General features: G+C 47.9%; 1 protein-coding gene across 1 annotated transcript in view; it reads right to left on the bottom strand.

The window, feature by feature from the left end:
- The window catches only part of RUFY1 (RUN and FYVE domain containing 1), a 62296-nt gene that overhangs the window by 12092 nt on the left and 28154 nt on the right, over positions 1 to 22050 (bottom strand). The window contains exons 8-14 of the mRNA XM_084885222.1: positions 18096 to 18165; positions 15792 to 15893; positions 14227 to 14343; positions 12758 to 12925; positions 7034 to 7131; positions 3559 to 3678; positions 2877 to 3006 (exon numbers count right to left, since the gene is read on the bottom strand). Of these exons, the coding sequence (XP_084741348.1) occupies positions 2877 to 3006; positions 3559 to 3678; positions 7034 to 7131; positions 12758 to 12925; positions 14227 to 14343; positions 15792 to 15893; positions 18096 to 18165 (805 nt within the window). The remainder of the gene's footprint in view (positions 1 to 2876; positions 3007 to 3558; positions 3679 to 7033; positions 7132 to 12757; positions 12926 to 14226; positions 14344 to 15791; positions 15894 to 18095; positions 18166 to 22050) is intronic.

The following is a 22050-nucleotide window of genomic DNA, read 5'->3' as shown; positions in this document are numbered from 1 at the left end:
TTTGGATTGAAAAAACAGCGCACCCAGTCTCTAGTTGCCGGCCCGATTTGTGTGCCTCCATACTTCTGCTTCTCAGCACTTGTGCATGTCCTATCTGGTCTCAATGCTCTTTTCTCTTTCCTTCTGGTTGTAGAACTTCTACTCAGCCAGCTTTCCTGTGCTTCTGGGTTATAGACATTTTGTCTTTCAGTTATAGTTTTGGTGTGGTTGTGAGTGGCAGCACATACAGGTGTATACCTATGCCGCTATCTTGGTTTCGCCGGGCCAGAATGTTTTTCAAGAGTAAAAGGCAGCCAGGCCAGCATGGCTCAGTGGTTGAGTTCTGATCCATGAACCAGGAGGTCACAGTTGGATTCCAGGCAGGGCACATGCCCAGGTTGCAGGCTCAATCCCCCAGAGAGGGCATGCAGGAGGCAGCTGATCAATGATTCTCTCATCATTGATGTTTCTTTCTCTTCCTCTGTGGAATCAATAAAGATATTTCAAACAGAGTAAAAGGCAGTCCTCTTGCATTAACCTCCTTTAAGACAGGGTGGCTTCACGGTTACTTCTCACTCGCTACGTCTCCGGACGGGCAGTGCAGGTGGGCAGCTCGGCGGCGGGACGTGACGGACAGGGAGCAGCTGCGTTCATCAGGCACATTCCAAGCAGTCACCCTTGCAGGGTAAATAAGGCTTTGCCTGTCGGAGTTTCCATTAAAATATTGATACATATCCCATATAATAAAAGGGTAATACGCAAATTGACCCTAACAGTGGGACTGGGAACGACCAGTTGCTACGCGCTCACTGACCACCAGGGGGCAGATGCTCAAAGCAGACCCGGCCCCCTGGTGGTCAGTGTGCTCTCACAGGAGGAGCTCTGCTTAGCAGAAGCGGTGCTCGTGGCTGCCAGCCTCTCCTGCCTCCTTGGCCACGTTAAGGATGTCCGACTGCTGGCTTAGGCCTGCTCCACCCGGAGGACATGGACTGATGAGGGCCAAACCAAGACTCCGAAAAGTAATGTGGGTCCAGGGCTGACCCTGGGCACTGTGGGGCCTAAGCCTGAATGGTGGGCACTCCCCCAGAGCTTGTGGGCAACGCCAGACATGTGACACGCTGTTTTGTTGGTGTGTGGGGAGGGTGGGTGTGGAATTCAAACGTACACAGTGTTCTGAAGTGGAGTATGGACGTGTGTTCTATGACAGCAGAGCTTGCTGAAGCCCTTTGCCACCTCTGTTGTCTCCGCCCCTCTGCGAGCCTGAGTGGCTACTGAGGAATCTCTCCTCCTGAGTGACCCCTGCTGGCCTGGTGGCTCTCTCACAAGCGGTAGGCACTTTCCAACAGAAATTAACAGGGCCTTTCTCGGCTCGTTTGAATTGTGCAGCGATACCCATCACCATGTTAAACAATAAAATCCGGCTGAAGCCGGTTTGGCTCAGTGGTAGAGTGTCAGTCTGCGGACTGAAGGGTCCCGGGTTCGATTCCGGTCAAGGGCGTGTACCTTGGTTGCGGACACATCCCCGGTGGGGGGTGTGCAGGGGGCAGCTGGTCGATGTTTCTCTCTCATCGACGTTTCTATTATAGCTCTCCATCTCTCTCCCTCTCTGTAAAAATCAATAAAATATATTTAAAAAACAAACAAACAAAAAAAAACACAATAAAATCCGGTCTGCAGGCTGCCCCAGCCCCAGGATCCTCCTCCCGAGGGCAGGCGTGGGAAGGCTGCTTGTGGCTCGCAGCCGCTGCGCCTGGCACCAGCCCCACCCGGAGAAGCCAGGGATGTGCCCAGGTCCTCAGATGGCAGCTCTGACCAGAACGGCCAGGCCCCGCTTTCTGGGGAGACGTGGTAACTTCATGGAGGGAAGACTGGGCTACCCAGGGCCAGGGAGGTCCGGGCCAGCCAGACGTCCCTGCTCTGGAGCTGCACCGAGGGTCCAGGCCCCCCTCCAGAGAAAGGAGGCGACTCCCAGGACAGACGTAGGCCCCAGTCCTTGGGAGGCAGCACTCCTCCCTGGCAGAGCGCAGGCCCTCCTCAGAGTGACCGTGTGGGCTGGCACTTGCTGACAATTTTTTTGTGTGTTGAAAAAAACAAACATATTTCTTTATTGACTTCAGAGAGGAAGGGAGGAGAGAGAGGAACATCAATGATGAGAGAAAATGATTGATCGGCTGCCTCTGCATGCCCCCCACTGGGGATTGAGCCTACAACCCAGGCATGTGTCCTTGGCTGGAATCGAACCTGGGACCCTTCAGTCCACAGGCTGACGCTCTGTCCACTGAGCCAAGCTGGCTAAGGTGCTGATGATGTTTAATGGTTACTCTGTTTTCTCTCTTGCAAACTTATTACCCATTCTCCACACGGTAGGTGGTGATGGCCTTCAAATGAAATAAATGGATTACGCTGGTCTAACAGCTTCTTATCATGCTCAGAACAAAACCTAAATTCATAGCTTTGAGGGCCCCACGTGGCTGTCCGCTGGAGATCCCAGCTCAAGCGCCTCCTTTCTCTGCTGTCACTCCTCGGCCGCAGCCTTCTTTCTGCCTCTTCACCATGACACACCTCACACTCCGTGGTGTCTGACCAAACCACTGCCTGCAGGCCCTGGCTCATCCGTCTAATCTCTGGGTGACTCGCTCTATTCCCAGACCTCCCGGCCACACTGGGGACAGCTTCCTGCTCTGCCTCTTCACAGAACTCACCACGAGTCGCTGGTTTGCTCACTGGCTCTCGGTCAGCCTCGCCCTTTCCTCCTGAGCAGAGGCGAGGAGGTGGGGCAGTGCCTCCCAGCCGGGCAGCAGTGTGTAGCGCCCCCTCCACCCGCTCCGGGGGTGGCAGGTGCTGGGCGGGAGCTTCCCGGGACGCCACAGCTCTCTGCCCAGGACAGTGGCACTCACCCTTTTCAGCCCGTCCACTTGCTGCAGCTCCGCCCGGAGGAGAGACGAGGTGTCCTTCTCACACTGCAACTCGCGTTGAAGAGCTTGCCTTTGCTCTTTTTCTGATTTCAATTCTTTCTCAAGACTTGAGCTATTTTTCCAAAATGAATGTGAGTTAGTCTCCGTGGGAGATTTTCATGGTAAATCTACAATCCAACCCAAACACCACACAGGAAATGGAATTCTGAGGAAAATGAATTGCCTCATGAGCCTTAGACCCTTCAGCAAAGCATGAAAACACAGCTCCTCCCCCAGGGCTGCCTGCACACCACAGCACAGGCCAGGAAGCAGGGAGCAGGCGTGGCATGACCGGGCAGTCCTCGCGTGTGCGGAGAGGAAGGGAAGGGCTCGGACCAGCTCAGGAGCACACAGCAGAACCCTCCACGGAGATGGAGACCGAGGGGCGAGGGTGACACGGATCCTCATGACGGAGGATCCTGGGGGTCGGGTGGGGTGTGTGCCCCGTGAGGGCGCTGAACATTGTGGGCCGTTTCCTCATTTGTGAAATGGGGTATACGTTTCTTCTCTCCTCATCGGCCTTTGCACTTCTCAGCACACCTGCCCTCGCCCCCATTCCAGCTTTGCAGGGTACTGTCTGCCTTGCCGGGAGCCACCTGCCCTGCCAGCCAGCCGCACCACCTACCACTGGCCCTGCAGCTGGGAGAGCTGCTCCTGCAGCACGCTGCTCCTGCCGCCCAGCTCCCGCTGCAGCTGGCGGCCCCGCTCCTCGGCGCCCTGCCGCGCCCTTTCCGAGTGCTGTAACCTGCACCAAAAGGACACAGCTTTTTAAGGAAAGGATCGAAGCTCCGATTCAACGTAGCAATTTTTCATATTCTTGCGGCATTTTTCTTTCATTTTTAATAGACAGTAAAATTGACTTGTGTGTGTGTCCAGTTCCATGAGTTTTAGCACGCAAGTTTCAAGACTGTGTAATCAATCACCATGGCCACCAGGAAACAGAGCAGTCCACCCACCACACAAGAAAACTCTCTTGTGGGATCCCCTGTAATCCCCCTTCCCACCCCTGATCCCTGGCAACTCTGATCCCATGGCTTTGCCTTTTGATAACATCATAGAAATGGAATTATTCATACTAGAGCCTCGATGCACAAAGATTCGTGCAAGAATGGGCCTTCCTTCCCCTGGCTGCCGGCACTGCCTTTGCTCAGGCTGGAGCTGCCTTTCTGCCTTCCCACCCTGCCCAGAGGCCCGGAGTAGCTCGGTCAGTGTGGAATACCTGCAATGTTGCCATGGCGATTATGTAAGCATTCCACCCCTGGTTGCTTGGTGCCTGTGTATGCAAATTAACCTGCCATCTTTGTCGGGCCAATTTGCATACTCACTTCTGATTGGCTGATGGGTGTCATGAAGGTATGGTCAATTTGCATATTTCTCTTTTATTAGTGTAGATACCCCCTGAGACTAGTTTCTTTCTCTCAGCACAGTATTTTGAGACCGGTCCATGTTTCTATGGCTGAGTAGTATTTCAGTGCCAGTTTAGTTATCCATTCCTCCATGAGAGAGAGCTGGGTTGCTTCCAGTTTTTGGCAATTATGAATAGAGCTGCTATACATTTGTGTAAAGGCTTTTGTATGAACATAAGTTTTTATTCTCTTGGGCAAAGAGCCAAAAGTGGTACTTTTGGGTAATATTAAGAGTATGGTCAGTCCTACCCTGTTTTGGCTCAGTGGACAGAGTGTCGGCCTACGGACTGAAGGGTCCCAGGCTCGATTCCGGTCAAGGACATGTACCTTAGCTGCAGGCACATCCCCAGTAGGGTGTGTGCAGGAGGCAGCTGATCGATGTTCCTCTCTCATAGATGTTTCTAACTCTCTATCCCTCTCCCCTTCCTCTGTAAAAAACCAATAAAATATATTTTTTTAAAAAGAGTATGTTCAGCCGAACCCGGTTTGGCTCAGTGGTAGAGCGTTGGTCTGCGGACTGAAAGGTCCCAGGTTCGATTCCGGTCAAGGGCATGTACATTGGTTGCGGGCACATCCCCGGTGGAGGGTGTGCAAGAGGCAGCTGGTCGATGTTTCTCTCTCATCGACGTTTCTATTATAGCTCTCCATCTCTCTCCCTTCCTCTCTGTAAAAAATCAATAAAATATATATTTTAAAAAAAAAGAGTATGTTCAGCTTTATTACTATTATTTAAAAAAATATTTTTATTTATTTCAAAGAGAAAGGGAGAGGGAGATAGAAATATCAATGATGATTGGCTGCCACCTGCATGCCCCCCCTACAGGGGATTGAGCCTACAACCCAGGCATGTGATTCAAACCTGGGGCCCTTTAGTCTGCAGGCCGACACTCTATTCACTGAGCCAAACTGGCTAGGGCTGCTCAGCTCTATTGTAAGAAGCTTTTTCCAAAGTGGCTGTACCATTTTGCATTCCCACCAGCAATACACGCGCGTTCTAGTAGTTCCACAGCCTCACCAAATACTGGGTGTTGTCATTAGAAAAACATTCAACTGCGTGTAGCAGCCTCTCAGCATGGTTTTAACATGCTCTTCCCTAACTGCTCCTTTGCCATCTATACGACTCTGGGAAGTTCTGTCCAAGTGTTTTTTCATTTATTTTTATTTTAAAAAAATTTTATTGATTTTTTACAGAGAGAGGAAGAGGGATAGAAAGTTAGAAACATCAATGAGAGAGAATCATCGATCAGCTGCCCCTTGCACACCCCCTACTGGGGATGTGCCCGCCACCAAGGTACATGCCCTTGACCGAATCGAACCCGGGACCCTTCAGTCCGCAGACTAACGCTCTACCCACTGAGCCAAACCAGTTTCGGCTGCTTTTTCATTTTTAACTGGGATTGTTTGCAGAGTTTGGAAGTTTTTATATACTGGATACAAATCTTTTGTCAGGTACAGGAGAAGGCAAAAGTAGGCTTACAGTTGTGAAGACATGAAACATAGTTTATTCTTATATTTTATTATTGTATTATTTTCCATATGAACAACTGTAAATCTACTTTTGCCCCATCTTGTATGTGATTTACACATTTTCTCCCAATCTACAACTTGTTTTTTATTATTATTATTTTTAATCCTCAATCAGAAGATATTTTTCCATTGATTTTTAGAGAGAGTGAGAGAGAGGGAAAAGACAGAGAGAAACAATGATATGAGAGAAACACATTGTTTGGTGCCTCCTACATACACTCAGACCAGGGCCAAAGAGAAGCCTGCAGCTGAGATATGTGCCCTAGACCAGAATTGAACCCAGGACCCTTTGGTCTACAGGCTGAAGCTTTATCCAATTAGCCAAACTGACTAGGAATTTATTCTCTTAACTGTATCTTTCACAGAATAAAGGTTTTAAATTATGATAAAGTACAACTTGTCAAGTTTTCCTCTCATGCATCATGCTTTTATATCATGTCTAAGATCTCTTTGTACAACCCAAGGTCACAAAGACTTTGTATGTATTCTAAAAGTTGTATAGTTTAAAATTTTCTATTTAGATTTATGATCTATTTTGGGTTAATTTTTATATAAAGGTGTGAGATATAGATTGAGGTTATTTTTAAAAATATATACCTTATTGATTTTTTTATATAAAGGGAGAGGGATAGAGATCTAGAAACATCGATGAGAGAAAAATATCGACCAGTTGCTTCCTGCACATCCTTTACTGGGGATGTGCCTGCAACCAAGGTACATGTCCTTGACCGGAATCAAACCTGGGACCTTTCAGTCCGCAGGCCGATGCTCTATCCACTAAGCCAAACCAGTCTCGGCAAGGCTATTTTATTTTATTTTATTTTATTTTTTGCTTAGTGATGTCTAATTGTTCCAACATCATTTACTGAAAAGACAATCCTGTCTCCATTTAAATGCCTTTGCACTTTTGTAAAAAACCAGTGGCCCATATTTGTGGGTCTATTTTCAGATTCTATTCTGAGCCACTCCTGAGCTGATGTCTAAATATGACAATGATATCGGCCCCCGGAAAGCCCTGCTGCCCTGTGAGGACTGGAGTGAATACAGGCCCCGGGCTGGACGGCAGCCAGCCAACCTGTGGGCTCTTCTGGGAGAGACTCTGAGTCAGTCCTCAGGCTCGGAGAATGCCCCCACATTCCAGGGAGTAGCTCCAAGGGAAGGGATTACCTTTCTTCCATCTGCTTCATGCTGGACATGATTTGACTGATTTTTTCTTCAAAAGATGCGATGACTTCATCCTTTTGCTGTAAACTGCTCTCTGTATCCTACAAAAGCAAGGCTGGGGTCAGACGCCTCTCCTGCACCCCGAGTTCAGCAGCAGGGTGTGGCTATTCATTCACTTGGTACCGTCATAGAACTTGCAAGAGCATTTCACTTACTGCTGCTCTTCCCCAGAGCCCTGGAAGTGTTACTCAAGCGTGACTTTCTGAGCCCAGGCATTGAACTATGGCAGATGCTGCGGGACAAGGAGGTGGGGGAAAAAAAGAAAAAAGAAAAAAGAAAAAAGAAAAAAGAAAGCACTGTGTTTCTACAAGAGACATTCTTAAAATAAAAGGACACAGAAAGGCTGAGGACTCCTAATAAATTTTTAGGAAATAATATAAAAACTGTGTTCTCTGACCTTAATGTAATAAAATCAGACTAAAATAAAATAACTAAAAACACCTCAAATCAGGAAACTATTTAATAGTTTCATATTACTAAAAATGAGCTTAAGAAAATGCATAGAAGAGAAATTATGAAATACTCAGCGCTAGAAGACAGTGAAAACACAGACAGTATGTTACTGCATTGAAGATGCCATTGAGCGTAAGGGCACCCTAACTTTTCCAACACCAAGAGGAAAAACGCCGCTACTTGAAACCCGTCATGCTGTTGACTATAAGATGCAATCTCAATTCCAGAGATGTTAAAATGTGAAAACACACTTAGGGTGAAATAAATATCTTTGTCAAAACTTGAGGGCCACAGTTAAAGCAGCACTTGTGAGTAATGCTTAACATTTAAAAGTTAAATGTATTGGGATGAGTGATTAATAACTATGTAACTTTTATGTGTACAAGATTATAATTCAACATCTGTATACTCTATTGCATGCTCCCCACCAAATCGAGTTTCCTTCTATCAGCATCTACTCAACCGCCTTTACCCTCTTTGCCCGCCCCCCACCTCTCCCTCCCTCTGGTAACCACCATTCTGTTGTATGTTTTGTTTGTTTTGTTAGTTTGTTTGAGGCATCCAACAGAATGGGAGAAGATATTTGCAAATGATAAGAGGCTAATATCCAAAATATATAAAGAACTCACACAACTCAACAACAACAATCTGATTAAAAATTGGCAAAAAAAAAAAAAAAAACGGGGCAGAAGACATAAATGGACATTTTCCCAAAGAATACATACAAATGGGAAACAGACATATGAAGAGATGCTCAGCATCACTAGTCATAAGGGAAATGAAAATCAAAACCACGAAGAGATACGCCACCTGGTGGAAAACCCCTGAGGAGCTTATGCCTTGCTGAGGCTCATTGGGAGACTGAGAATAACAGCCTGCAGGCAGAGCTGGAGCTCTGGGTTCTTAGAGTCTTTGACTGACCTGCTTCTGGACCTGGAGCTAGGAAAAGCAGACCTTGGTGCACATCTTGATCCTTTCCAAACACACCCAGTCCCAGCAGAGGGAACACAGCTATGGATCATTGATAGCTTGTAACAGGGTACTAAAGGATGGTCACAAACAGCATCTGATATTGGCTTGTACCAGGGACCCTTCAATAAGACTGGGAGTCATAGCAGATCTACCTAATACATAGAAACAAACCCAATTAGGCAGCAAAAATGGTAAGACAAAAAAAGCCCTGAATAAAAGAACAAGAGGATTCTTGAGGAGAAAAGCTAAATGAAATGGAGATAAGCAACTTATCAGATATATAGTTCAGAGTAATGATTATAAGGATGAGCAAAGTTGGAGAAACTAAGAAAGATGACCGGTCAGAAATGAAGAATAACTAGCAGAAATAAAGAACAAATCATCAACAATAAACAGCAGATTATAGAGAAAGCCAAGGATCAGATCAGTGAATTAGAAGACAGTATTTAAAAATCACTCAGAGAATCAAAAAGAAAAAACAAAACAAAACAAAAAAAGGAACAGGACAGCTTAAGGGAGCTGTGGGACACCATGAAATGTAAAATATCTGCATTATAGGAATACCAGAAGGTGAAGAAAGTGAGCAAGGGACAGAAATCGTATTGTATTTGAAGAAATAATGGCAGAAAACTTCCCTAACCTGGTAAAGGAAAAAGTCACGTAAGTTCAGGAGGCACAGAGAATCCTAAACAGGCCCATGCCCAGACACACCATAAGTAAAATACCAAAAATTAAAGACAAAGAGAGAATCTTAAAGGCAGAAAGAGAAAAGCAATTTATCTACAAAGAAACTCCCATAAGGTTGTCAGCTGATTTCACAACAGAAACTTTACAGGCCAAGAGGGATTGCCACAAAATATCTATCAACAATTTAATCTACCCCTGGCTGGGTAGCTCAGTTGGTTAGAATGTTGTCCTGATATGTCAAGGTTGCAGGTTTGATCCCTGGTCAGATTATATACAAGAATCAAACAGTGAATACATAAATAAGTGGTACAACAACCTCTCCCTCTCTCCCTCCCTCCCTCCCTCCCTCCCTCCCTCCCTCCCTCCCTCCCTCTCTCTCTCTCTCTCTCTCTCCCCCTTTCTTCTGTCTCTAAGATAAATAATACAAATTTATATAATTTTAAAAAATTGAACCTAAAAAACAAAATAAACAAGCAAGCAGAACAGAACAAAGTAAAAAATTCATGTACTCAAAATAAACCTTTTAATACTTTTGAGAGACAAAAAAACCCCAAAAGTAAACTTTCAGAAAGTTAGCAGAGAAGAAAGAGGATGGGAGCAGGGAAGGGGTGGTAAAAGGAACGGAGAACCTAAGAGAGGTGTCTGATCAGTGTGTCCCAGACTGAGGGAGAGCGTGGATCCTTGGTGCATGCAGCCAGAGGGCAGGGCAGAGTGGAAACAGGCCCGAAGGATGTGCCATGCTGCAGCACTGACCCAGCTGTCAGGGCGTGGTGCTGTCAAACAGGCGCCCAAGCTGTTAATTAACCCTTGTTAATACGGAAGTTACTATAACTGCCAGTTGTCCAAACTTGGAACACGAATCGCTGCCAGCCATGTGGTGGCTGCAAGAGCAGGGATGCTGGGATGTGTGGCAGGTCTGAACAGGCACTGTCAGCAAGGTGTTTGCAGAGAGAGGGTGGAAACGGGGGCCAAACGTTGGGGCCTAGGGTTAGAAAAGCAGCTGCTGCCCTAACTAGTCTGGCTCAGTGGATAGAGCGGCGGCCTGCAGACTGCAAGGTCCCAGGTTCGATTCCGGTCAAGGGCATGTACCTTGGTTGCAGGCACATCCCCACTAGGAGGTGTGCAGAAGGCAGCTGATTGATATTTCTAACTCTCTATTCCTCTCCCTTCCTCTCTGTAAAAAAAAAAAAAAAAAAATCAATAAAATATATTTTAAAAAAAGACAAAGAAAGAAAAGAAAGAAAAGCAGCTGCTCCTGACCCTGACCCACGTGAGTGAAGACGGAAGCCTAGGCAGCAGCGGCCGGGACCTCCCGCAGGAAGGTCAGGGAGGGGGATGTCTTCACAGCTCAGTCAGCTCTTTCAGGTGACTGGCCACTAACGAAGGACAGTCTTTAACAAATAGAACAACAAACTGGCCACTGACACAGGCTGAGTGGAAATAAACAGATCAGAGACACGAGTCAGACTGGAAAGTCTCTGTAACAGATCCCTAGCACCACCTCCCGGCGGGCACACGGGGACCACACGCAGCTGGCCAGGAAAGCTGGGTAGTTGCCAGGGAGGCCATGCTCCCCAAGAGCTACAGACGGTGGACTTCTCAGGAGCCACGCAGGAGGCTGGCAAATGCTTTAGAAGGCAGAAGCGGGGTGGCAGACATGCTAAGAAATGGCGCCCCTGCCCTGGGACATCCTTCGCAATTCCTCCCCAGAAGACGTATGACTGCCGCCAGCCACTCTCATAGTTTCCCCTCCCCAGACAGGCCTTTCTCTGGTCATCTGTCCCCGCTCCGCCCTGGGTGCTGGTGGGACGGGTTAAGGTGAGAAAGAGCAGGCCTTCTGTGCAGGCACGCCCTCGGAGTGCTGCCACCGCCAGGGGCTGCGGACTTCGAGGATGCAGGGACTGGATGGCCTGTGTGGTGGGAACTACTATGTCTGCCAAGCACCTGCCCTCTCTTCCTATGACGTGTGGCTGAGGAAGGACAGTCGCAGGCGCCCCTGTGGCCGAGCAGCCATATGAGCTGCCCTTTCCTGTGGACTTGCAGGAAGGATGGCTGCTGGTTATGCCTCCTGCTTGAGAGAAGAACCCCAGTGCTGACCTTCTGCTTTTCTCCCCCACCTTCCACCGGCCAGAATGGTGGCATCCAGAGCGGCCCTGAGAGCGGGAGCTGCCATCAGCGGGGGGCCCTGATGACTTTGAACAAAGCGGGTTGGAAATAACTGTAACTAAGATACAGACTTCCGTATTTTTAAGCCACTCTACTTTAGGGTCTGCCAAGTGTTTACAGTAGTTTAGTTTCCTCTAAGATACATGTCACATTGTGTCTACCTACTCACCCAAACCAAATAAAAACATGAAAACATTAAAATAGATAATTTGTTAGGAAGGTGAAATTGTTTTTCTTTTCTCTTCTTACTTTGGTTTTCACTATTGCTATTATAATGATGACCAGTGACCCGGTGCACAAAATTTGTGCACATTAAAAGGGAATTAATTAGAGGAAATATTTTAATATTGCTCTTTGCCCTTTCTCTATAATGGATGTGTCAAAGATGAAAGAAAATTAGTAAAATGTATATAAAAATCTTCCTCCTGACAGAGTCTGGGGCATGCCACAGGAACCAGAGTCAAGTCCTCACCCACCCATGTGCACCTCAAAATCGTGTGAGAACCAGCCCTGGCCGGCCCCACCCGTCAAGCCTTGCTGGGTGGGGGGGCGTGGCCTTAGGTTGCCTGGCCCGGCCCAGTGCCACACAGCCTCAGGTCCCTGCTGATTGCTCATTAAGGCTGATTACGGGAACTTGGCCTCCGTGTGGGTGCAGTCATCTTGTGTTTCGGGATCCCTGCCTCCGCTGTGGGTGCAGCCACTTTGTTATGGTGTGATGGTCAATTTGCATATTCCCTCTCTATTAGATAGAATGAGGTGATCGTTTTAAAGAGACAGGACAAAATAACAGTTTATTTGTACTGCCTGCTCTTACACTGTCTTTGACAGTGAAACTGAACCCACACCCCTGGAAAAGGAAGTGGATGGAGTGGGACTGTTTTGGTAATAAAACAGGAAACAGAACTTCAAAAAGCAAAGTTTTGAGAAGAACACAGAAGCTTTTAAGAAGCTTCCAGACCCTGCCCCGATGGGTTCTTCCCGGGCTGGCTCCCTTCACCACGCTGAAATGACAGGCGAGGCGAGCAGCAGACTGCTCGCTGTGTGGCCTGCAGACTTGAAAAGACAACACAAACTTCTATCTTTAAACCACTTCTCAAGCACTCGCCCTCTGAAGCAGAGGGAACGGGCGGCAGGGAGACAGTGAGGCACCACAGGTAAAGCCCAGGGGCACGTGGTTTACCCACTCAGCTCAGTCCTGGCATTGATGCTTTTCCCATTTTATAAACTCTTCTAGGAGTTTGCTGGGAGACTCAATGACAAACGCAGGGACATGTAACAGGCCTAGGGCACTGGGACCTCACAGATGTGCCGCTTCTCTCCCTCTGCAGGACGGACGTGAGAGGACGGAGCAGGAGCCCAGGCCGGGATGGGGACAGAGCCAGCTCCCACCTGAACTTTGTGGAACATCTGCAAGTTGATCGCCTTGACTTCTTCCAGCTGCTGGCGGAGGGCGACAAGTGTGTCCTGCTTCTCATGGGTGTCCTTTTCCAGGAGCTTCATTGCAATTTCCATTTCGGTTTTCATCCCAATCTGTAATTCCAGTTCTTTTTCTAGTTCCTTGAAAGGATGGGAACAAGGACAAGGCTACTCAAGTAGAACAAAGAAATAAATTTAACAGAAGCTGTCTGGGGCAATATGCAAAATATGAGCGAAAGCCAGAACAGGTTAGGGAGATTTTTGGAAAGTCTGTCTGGAATATAGCTAGATGATGTTTCCCCCTTTTCTTACTTTACAATGAAAACTGGCTTTGCATTAAGTCAACGGAAAGCTGGTAGGTGGCATATGAGCCTGGAGTTCTTGCAAGCATGTTCTTCAAACCGCAAGATCAAAATATATGGTCTGAAAGAACGTGTCTTGTATTCCAGTGCTGAAGCAGTTTGATGTTGCAATGTTAGAACTTCTGGAACGATTTACTGGTTTATGGCAACAAAGGGGAAATCATTTTGAAATGGTTCTGTCCTGGATAACTCAGGACACATGTTCTCCACATCCATGCAAAGAAGCAGGTGCAAGAACTGTATTTAATAAAAAACACGAGGCCCTGACCGGGTGGCTCAGTAGGTTAGAGCAATGTCTCGATATGCCAACATTGCAGTTCAATCCCTGGTCAGGGACATATCAGAATCAACCAATGACAACACAAATAAGTGGAACAACAAGTCAATGTCTCTCTTTCTCTAAAAAAAAATAAAAATAAATAAAAAAAACCACAAAAAAACAAATAAAAACACAGGGCACTGACTCATAGAAAGGATGGAAATGAACAGACCAAGGCTCTGACTGAGGGAACTGTATGGTCAAAGAAACCACGCATCTAATTCACAGCAATCCATGGAAAAGGTTTGTAAAACTGGAAAACTGTGACAGTGCAGACCGAGCGGTAGACATGGCCTTTATTCTCTGTAAGGGGCGCCTGCGGGCTGTGTGGTGCCGCGGGGTGAGCGCTGCGGGAAGTGTGGGGCCGCGGGGTGAGCGCTGCGGGCCGTGTGGGGCCGCGGGGTGAGCGCTGCGGGCCGTGTGGGGCCGCGGGGTGAGCGCTGCGGGAAGTGTGGGGCCGCGGGGTGAGCGCTGCGGGCCATGTGGGGCCGCGGGGTGAGCGCTGCGGGCCGTGTGGGGCCGCGGGGTGAGCGCTGTGGGAAGTGTGGGGCCGCGGGGTGAGCGCTGCGGGCCGTGTGGGGCCGCGGGGTGAGCGCTGTGGGAAGTGTGGGGCCGCGGGGTGAGCGCTGTGGGCCGTGTGGGGCCGCGGGGTGAGCGCTGCGGGCTGTGTGGGGCCGCGGGGTGAGCGCTGCGGGAAGGGCGAGGAAACCACGGCAGGGCTTTGGGGAACCTTTCTGAGGACACCAGGCTCGCACACTCACCAAATGCACCTTTTTCTCCTCCTTCAGCTGCTTCCACACGTCACTGTACATTTTGTCCAGTCCCTGCCGAGTTTGCTTGTAAGTCTCCAGCTCAACTTTTGTGTCCTGTTTTGTTACCTGTATCCAGTAAGAGTACCGGGAGAATTGGCTTTATGGGAAGAGCAAGCCAACTACACAGTATTTAAAAATGCACCATAATTTAAACAAATGTAGCACAATTTCTATTAAGTATAATGAAGAAAGGTTAAAAATTTTAAAGCTAATTTGAAGTATCTTTAAACTTGAGGATGAGAACAATACATTTTTTAAAACTTTTTAAAAATATATATTTTTATTGATTTCAGAGAGGAAGGGAAAGGGAGGGATAGATGGAACATCAATGATGAGAGAGAATCATTGATTGGCTGCCTCCTGCACGCCCCACTCTGGGGATTGAGCCTGAAACCCAGGCATGTGCCCTTGACTGGAATTGAACCTGGGATCCTTCAATGTAGGCCGAGGCTCTATCCACTGAGCCACACCAGCAAGGGCAAGTCAATACACTTTTAGAAAAGAAAATTTAGGTTCAGAAAACAAGTTTACTTTTCTTTATTTCTTTTTGTTAATCCTCATTTGAAGATATGTTTCCATTATTATTATTATTTTTTAAATATATTTTATTGGTTTTTTACAGAGAGAAAGAGAGAGGGATAGAGCGTTAGAAACATCGATAAGAGAGAGTTATCGATCAGTTGCCTCTTGCACACACCCCACTGGGGATGTGCCCGCAACCACGGTACATGCCCTTGCCCGGAATCGAACCCGGGACCTTTCAGTCCGCAGGCCGACGCTCTATCCACTGAGCCAAACTGGTCCCGGCTGTTTCCATTATTTTTTTGAGAGAGAGTGGGAGAGGGAAAGACAGAAAAACATCCATGTGAGAGAAACACATGGATTGGTTACCTCCTGCATGTGTCCCAATTAGGGCCAGGGCCAAGGAGGAGCCTGCAACCAAGGTGTGTGCCCTTGACTAAAATCAAACCTGGGACCGTTTGGTCCACAGGCAATGCTCTCTCCACTGAGCAACACCAGCTAGGGTGAAATTTGCTTTTCTTAACACAGAACAATCATTCCTAGTGGGGAAGGCACCATTCAACTCACCATTCTGTGTTTATTGAGCGTGTTTTTAGCACTGGATAAATTTTGAGAAGAATCAGATATGATCTCTACCTTCAAATTATTAGGTGAGCAAGCCAGCAATTCTATCATACAAAACAGCAGATTCTCCAGAGGAGGGGGCCCAAGAGTGTGGGACACGGAGGAGGGCCCAAGCCCACTGATGGGCGCTGGGGGTGGCACTGGGGGTGGCATCACGGAGGCCCCGGCGGGGTAAGCACGAAGAAGAGTGAACAGGACTCCGTGTGCACAGGCCCAGGGGGAGGGAGCAGGTGCCCGGGAAACCCAGGGGGTTCAAGAGCCTCGAGCGTGACAGAGGCACTGGCAGGAGGCACTCTCTATGAGCCTGACATCTGTGATGGACACGTCCGTCCGCGTGAGACATGCCAACTGTCAGGTCAAGTTCTCACCTCTACGCTCTTCTCACTTCTTTCACGAATTAATTCATTTTGTTCTCTTAATTGTTGCTGTTCTTCTTGAAGTGAAAAAATCCGGTCTGTTGCAGCTGAAAGCTGATTAAGAAAGATTTTTATATCGCTTAACATCAAAATGAATCTTACTGGTCAAATAAAATCTAACATTTAGCACCTCACAACCAAAAATTTATTTTCACATACCAGATATTTTCTCTTTCTTTCTTTCTTTCTTTCTTTCTTTCTCTCCTTTCTATCTATCTATCTATGGTTAATCTTCACCTGAGGATATTTTTTCCACTGATTTTCAGAGAGTGGAAGGTAGGAGGGGAGAGAGAGAGGAAGGGAGGGAGGGAGGGAGGGAGGGAGGGAGGGAGGGAGGGAGGGAGGGAGAGAGAGAGAGAGAGAGAGAGAGAGAGAGAGAGAGAGATGTGAGAGACACAAGTGCCCTGACTGGGGTTGGGATTGAACCTGCAACCCAGATATGTGCCCTTGACCAGGAATCGAACCTGCCACTCTCTAGTGGGCAGGCTGATGCTCTAATCACTGCACCACACCGGCCAGGGCTGGTCATATATTTATTTTATTTCCTTGTTTTGAATAGGTAATACATTCACATTCACAAAATTCCAAAGATATAAAAATACATATAATAAAAGTCCCACTCCTGCCTCTAACCATCTCTGCCCTCTCCCAATTTTCTTGTTTTATAAAAGTGACAACATACCACATAATGGGGGGTTGGGGGAAGATTTATGGATACTAGACTCAGAAATAGCTTGAACATTAAAGAAATAGTTTAATAAATTAAAATGGAGCATATAGCAGAAATATGTAATGACTGAAATGTTTACAAAAGCTGTTAATAATTTGAGAACATTCTTATAAAACCAACATAAAATAAAATCAGCTATACAGTATTTTCTCACCACTTAATTAAAAAAATCTTCTGTGCTAAATGCTTAAGAAATATATATACCACATGATAAAAGTAGCTGCCACTTAGCCAGGGGATTATGTTTTTTTTTCTGATTCTTTGTTCTTTTCTGTTTTTCTAGCCAGTGAACAAAGGATGTTTGATCAGGGAGGGAATTAAAGAGCTCTAGGGTAGGCATCGCCTCCACAAACTTAGCGTTTAGAAATACATCCGTGGAGCCCTCCTTGTCCAACTCCTGAACTCAGCCTGGAGAGAGCGGGGAGGCTGGAGAAAGACATCTGCCCGGGGCCCTGGCTGCTCTCTTAGCAGCAAAACTAACGCCTTCAGCACCGAGCTCCTCCCAAAGGACATTTGCTGACGCACTGTTGGCCGTGGAAAAAATGACGCAGTCGTTTCCTTTCAGAAGGTAGGTCACCCTCCGGCCAAGCAGGCCGGTCCGGAGAACGGTGGACCTGCTGGCTCCCCTGCCGGCTAGCACCCCGAGCGCCGCCGCAGGCCGCCGTGCGCGGCACGTCTGCACGTCTCCACCGAGCGCCCTCCGCCGCTGCCATCCCTGCGCGCTGAGGACTCAGCGGGGCCCGCAGGCCCGGCCACCCCGGCACGGCGAGCCGCTCCAGGCGCGTCCCTCCGCGAGGCCTGCTGTGCCGGCGCTGAGCCCCGTACAGAGCTCCCTCAGAGAGGGTGTCAGGCCGCCCGCGGGGGGCAGGCCGTCTCCGAGCCCACACTGGTCCTCCCCGCAAAGGCTGCCCTGCGGCGCTCGTCGTGGCTGTAACGCCTCCACCGTGCGGGGGGTTCCGCGCTGCGGCCCCCTCACAGCCCTCCGCATCCTCAGAGAGACTGGGTGGGACATGGGAGCAGCCAGGGCCGCTACTGTGGAAACCTCAGAAAGGCTGAGCACCCCCTCTTGCTAACAGGAGACGGACGTGTCCATCAAGGAGGCTGCCAGGCAGCTGGCTCGCCCTCCCTCCTGCCCTTCGCTCTCTCTTCCTAGTGAGAAGGCAGAGAAAGGCCACCCGGAAGCCTGGCTCCATGCTTCCGAGGCCGACGCACCGGAGGGGCGGCTGCTGTCCACCTCGGAAGAGCCTGAGCCCAGGCAGCAGCAGATGAACCGCATCCGGGACTCGGGCGGGGAGAGCCGCTCGCAGGAGCTGGGCTTCTGGGGGAGGCCTGGCTCAGGAGCGGAGGCCTGGCCATGGGCGCCGTCAGGGCAGACACTGGGAGGACATGAATCTGCCTGTCCCCGTGCAGCTCAGCCCAGGCCCGCAACGCAGTGCCAGCAGCAAGCAGCTCTGGTCGGGGACACGGACGCACCATCTCCTTAACCTCAGGCCGGGCTGTTTTAAGAATTTCAGTAAGTTACCAACCTCTTCTTGAAGCTTTGAATTAGTCTTCTCCAAGCCATCTATCTTGGTTTGAAGATCCCCAACTGTGCAGCTATAGAAAACACAATATTAAGAAAATGTGAACTGACAGCGGCCGACCGCCCTGTCAACCTGTAACAACCAGACAGCGATTCCTAGGTTTCCTGCAGGAAGCGGAGTCCAAGGGCCTCCAATGAACTCGGATGGTAATCTAGGTACACACCTATGAGTGTGTACTGTACACTTGTTCTTTGTTTTCTTCCCAACACAATTAATGGGAACTGAAATGCATTGGCAGTCATATATCTAATGTAATATTCAGAACAAGACACTGGTACTTTTGAGTAGTAGGATCAAAGGTGATTTATAATAAATATTGTACTACTTAAAAAGTACATACTTTTATTGATTTCAGGGAGGAAGAGGAAGAGGGAGGGAGGGAGGGAGGAAAAGGAGGGGAGAGGGAGAAGGAGAGGGAGAGGGGGGGAGAGAGAGAGAGAGAGAGAGAGAGAGAGAGGGAGGGAGAAAGAGAGACATCCATGATGAAAAAGAATAATTGAACAGCTGCCTCCAGAATGACCCCTACTGGGGATCAAGCCCACAGCCCAGGCAAGTGCCCTGACTGGAGTTGAACTGTGATCTCCTGGTTCATAGGTTGACATTCAATCACTGAACCACGCTGGCCAGGCAAATCTTGTAATACTTTGCCCCATTTCCCAAAGATTCTTTAAGTAATACGTACTACTTTTCTATGAAAAATATGTAAAGAGCTAGAGAAGATTGATGAACAATACTAATAACGGCCACAGAAATCACAGCAGTCATGTTCCCTTTGGACAATGAGCCAGGCCCTGTTGGTTCTAAGCACTTTAAATGCATATAATCCTCCAATTCTGTGGAGTAAACTTTCTTAACCTGTTTTACAGACAAGAAAACCATGACTTTATGTTACAGACTTTCTCAAGTTCATACCCCTATGAGGGGCGCCGACTGAAGCCTGCTCTTGCGGACAGCGGGCCCTGTGCCAACCCTGCTGCCGTGCGTGAGGGGACCAGCCACAGCCCGCCGAGGCCGGAGACCGAGGCTCAGGAACGCGGTGGGAGCTTTTCAACAACAGGGCAGCGGGGAGATCCGCCAGGCTGAGGATGGCGGACCTGACTGTCCTTCCAGCCCTTTGACCTCCCCGGAGGCCCCCCAATAAAAGGGTTTGATTCATCCCCACCCCAAAGAGAACTGGGTGGAAGAGAAATAAAAATACAAGGACACTAGGAGAATCCAAGATGGCTGCTCGGGTAGGCAACTAGCCGCAGACGCACACAACAATTTCAATAAAATACAACTAAAATATAAAATGGACATTACCCAGAACTACAGGAAAGTCGACTGACTGGAAATCCTACAACAAGAAGCAAGGAGAAAACCAGAAGGAAACGTGGAGGAGCTGTAAAAGCCTAAAGTACGGAGACACGCGGTGCGCGGAGAGGACGGAGCCGGAGAGGAGGGAGGCCGAGTGCCTGGCTGGCGTTCCCAAGCGGGAAGGAGAGAAAAGCTCCGACTGTGCTGGGCCCAGCTCCAACTGCTCTGAACCCCAATTCTAGGCCAGACCCTGGGGACCCAGGCTCACCCATAGGGAGCTGGGCTGCGAGGCGGAACTCCAGGGAATGGCGAGAGGAGGTCCCGGAGGCGCACACAGTGCGTGCAGAGAAGGGCCGGCCGGCTGTGCCGCGGGATTGCCCTGACGGGAAGGAGACAGGGGCTCCAGACTGCTCTGAACGCCACCTCCAACTCCACTTCCAAATGAACTGAACCCCAATACCGGGCTCATTGGGGGAGAGCATAGACAGTTTGGCAGCAGGCGAAAATCGAGGGCACCTTTCTCTCAGAGGCGCTTGCAACAAGTACTGAAGGACCCTGAGTCTCAGGAGTCGCATAGGGCGGGGCTGACGGAAGCCAAGGCTGTGGGCTCCACCCTGAAACCCCGCCCCATCAGAAAAGCTGCCTGCGAAAATGCCTAAACCAAATAGATCACAAACGAAAGAAATGGAGGACAAAAAGCGACTGGATATAGAGTTCAAAACCACACTTATAAGGTTTTTCAAGAGTCTCCTAGAAAAGGCCGATAAAATAAATGAGACCTATGAGGATATGAAAAGGGATCAACAAGAAATGATAAGGGATCAACAAGAAATAAAGAATACATTGTCTGAAATAAAAAATATTTTATAGAGTCCTAAAAACAGAATAGAAGATCGTAAGAATCAAGTCAAAGATTTGGAACATAAAGAGCCAGAAGACACTCCTCTGCAGAAGCTAGAAGGCAAGAGAATCCAGAAAATTGAAGATGATGTAAGAAACCTCTGGGACAACTTCAAACGATCCAACATCAGAATTATGGGGGTCCCAGAAGATGAAAGAGAGCAAGATATCGAAAACATACTGAAAGAAATAGTGACAGAAAACTTCCCCCACCTGGTGAAAGAATTGGACTTACAAGTCCAGGAAGCACACAGAACTCCAAATAAAAGGAATCCAAAGAGGACCACACCAAGACAAATCATAATTAAGATTCCAAGAGCAAAAGACAAAGAGAGAATATTAAAAGCAGCAAGAGCAAAGCAGGTAGTTACCTATAAAGGAACACCTATACGATTGTCAGCTGATTTCTCAACAGAAACCATGCATGCCAGACGGGAATGGCAAGAACTATTCAAGGTGATGAATAGTAAGAACCTACAGCCAAAGATAATCTATCCAGCAAAGCTATCACTCAGATTCAAAGGTCAGATAAAGAGCTTCACTAATAAAAAAAAGCTAAAGGAGTTCATCACCACCAAACCAGAATTATATGAATTGCTGAAGGGGGTTCTTTCAGAAGAGAAAGTAAATAAAGATTAAAAATTATGAACAACTAATACGTAACTATCAACAAGTGAATCTAAAAACCAAGGAAACTAAAAAAAAAAATCTGATGAACAATATTAACTGTTGAATATAATAGAATCAGAGGTATGGAAGGGGAGTGAACTGATGATTCTTGGGGAAAAGGGGAGAGGGAGATGTGGGAAGAGACTGAACATAAATTGTGCACCTATGGATGAGGACAATGGGGGGTGGGGAAAGGACAGAGGGTGGGGTGAGAAGGGGGGGGAAAGGAACATTTGTAATAATATGAACAATAAAAATTTATTTAAAAAATAAACAAATAAAATTGGGAAAAAAAATAAAAAAATAAAAGCAACAAATTAATACCACTTACTAAAAAAAAAAAAAAAAAAATACAAGGACACTAAATGAAAAAGGGAACAAAGCAAATGATATAAAGGGAACTAAAAGTTTAAGAGTCAATAATTGTCAATTCTATACCCAATTATATAGCTTAGAAAATATTACTAACATTATATATGTTTTTGGAAGTATAAGTTACAGAACAGACAGCTCCTCCAGAGAAGAAAACCGAGGTGAACGAAGGGAAGACTGACACACTGGCACAGTGCTGTGCGAACAGGCTCGGCGGCCAGCGCCGGGGAGCAGAAGGCGCTCAGTTCCCAGGTTCCAGGCACAGAACCAGCGCAGAGCTCCCCAGATCTAGCACCCTGAGCGGCGGTCGCCAACCGTTCGGACCTCACGGACCAGCAGGAGGCGACCACTGCGCCAGAAGGAGAGACAGTGAGGTCCAGGTCCCTGGTAAGAGGACAATTAAATTTTAAAACTAGGATCAAGTACGGTCCCGGGTTCGATTCCCGCCAGAGGCATGTACCTTGGTTGCGGGCCAACCCAGTGGTGGGTGTACAGGAGGCAGATGATCGATGTTTCTCTCTCATCCATGTTTCTAACTTTCTGTCTCTCTCCCTTCCTGTCTATAAAAAAAAAAAAAAAATCAATAAAATATATTTAAAAAAAAAAAAGAATTTCTTCAAAGTAACAGCCAACATCACGCTTGAGGAGAGCTCAGAGCAGC

The sequence above is a fragment of the Pipistrellus hanaki genome, assembly GCF_964339955.1.
Source record: "Pipistrellus hanaki genome assembly, chromosome: 5".
NCBI lineage: Eukaryota > Metazoa > Chordata > Mammalia > Chiroptera > Vespertilionidae > Pipistrellus > Pipistrellus hanaki.
The sequence above is the reverse complement of the archived record's forward strand: the minus strand, read 5'-3'. Positions and strand labels throughout refer to the sequence as shown.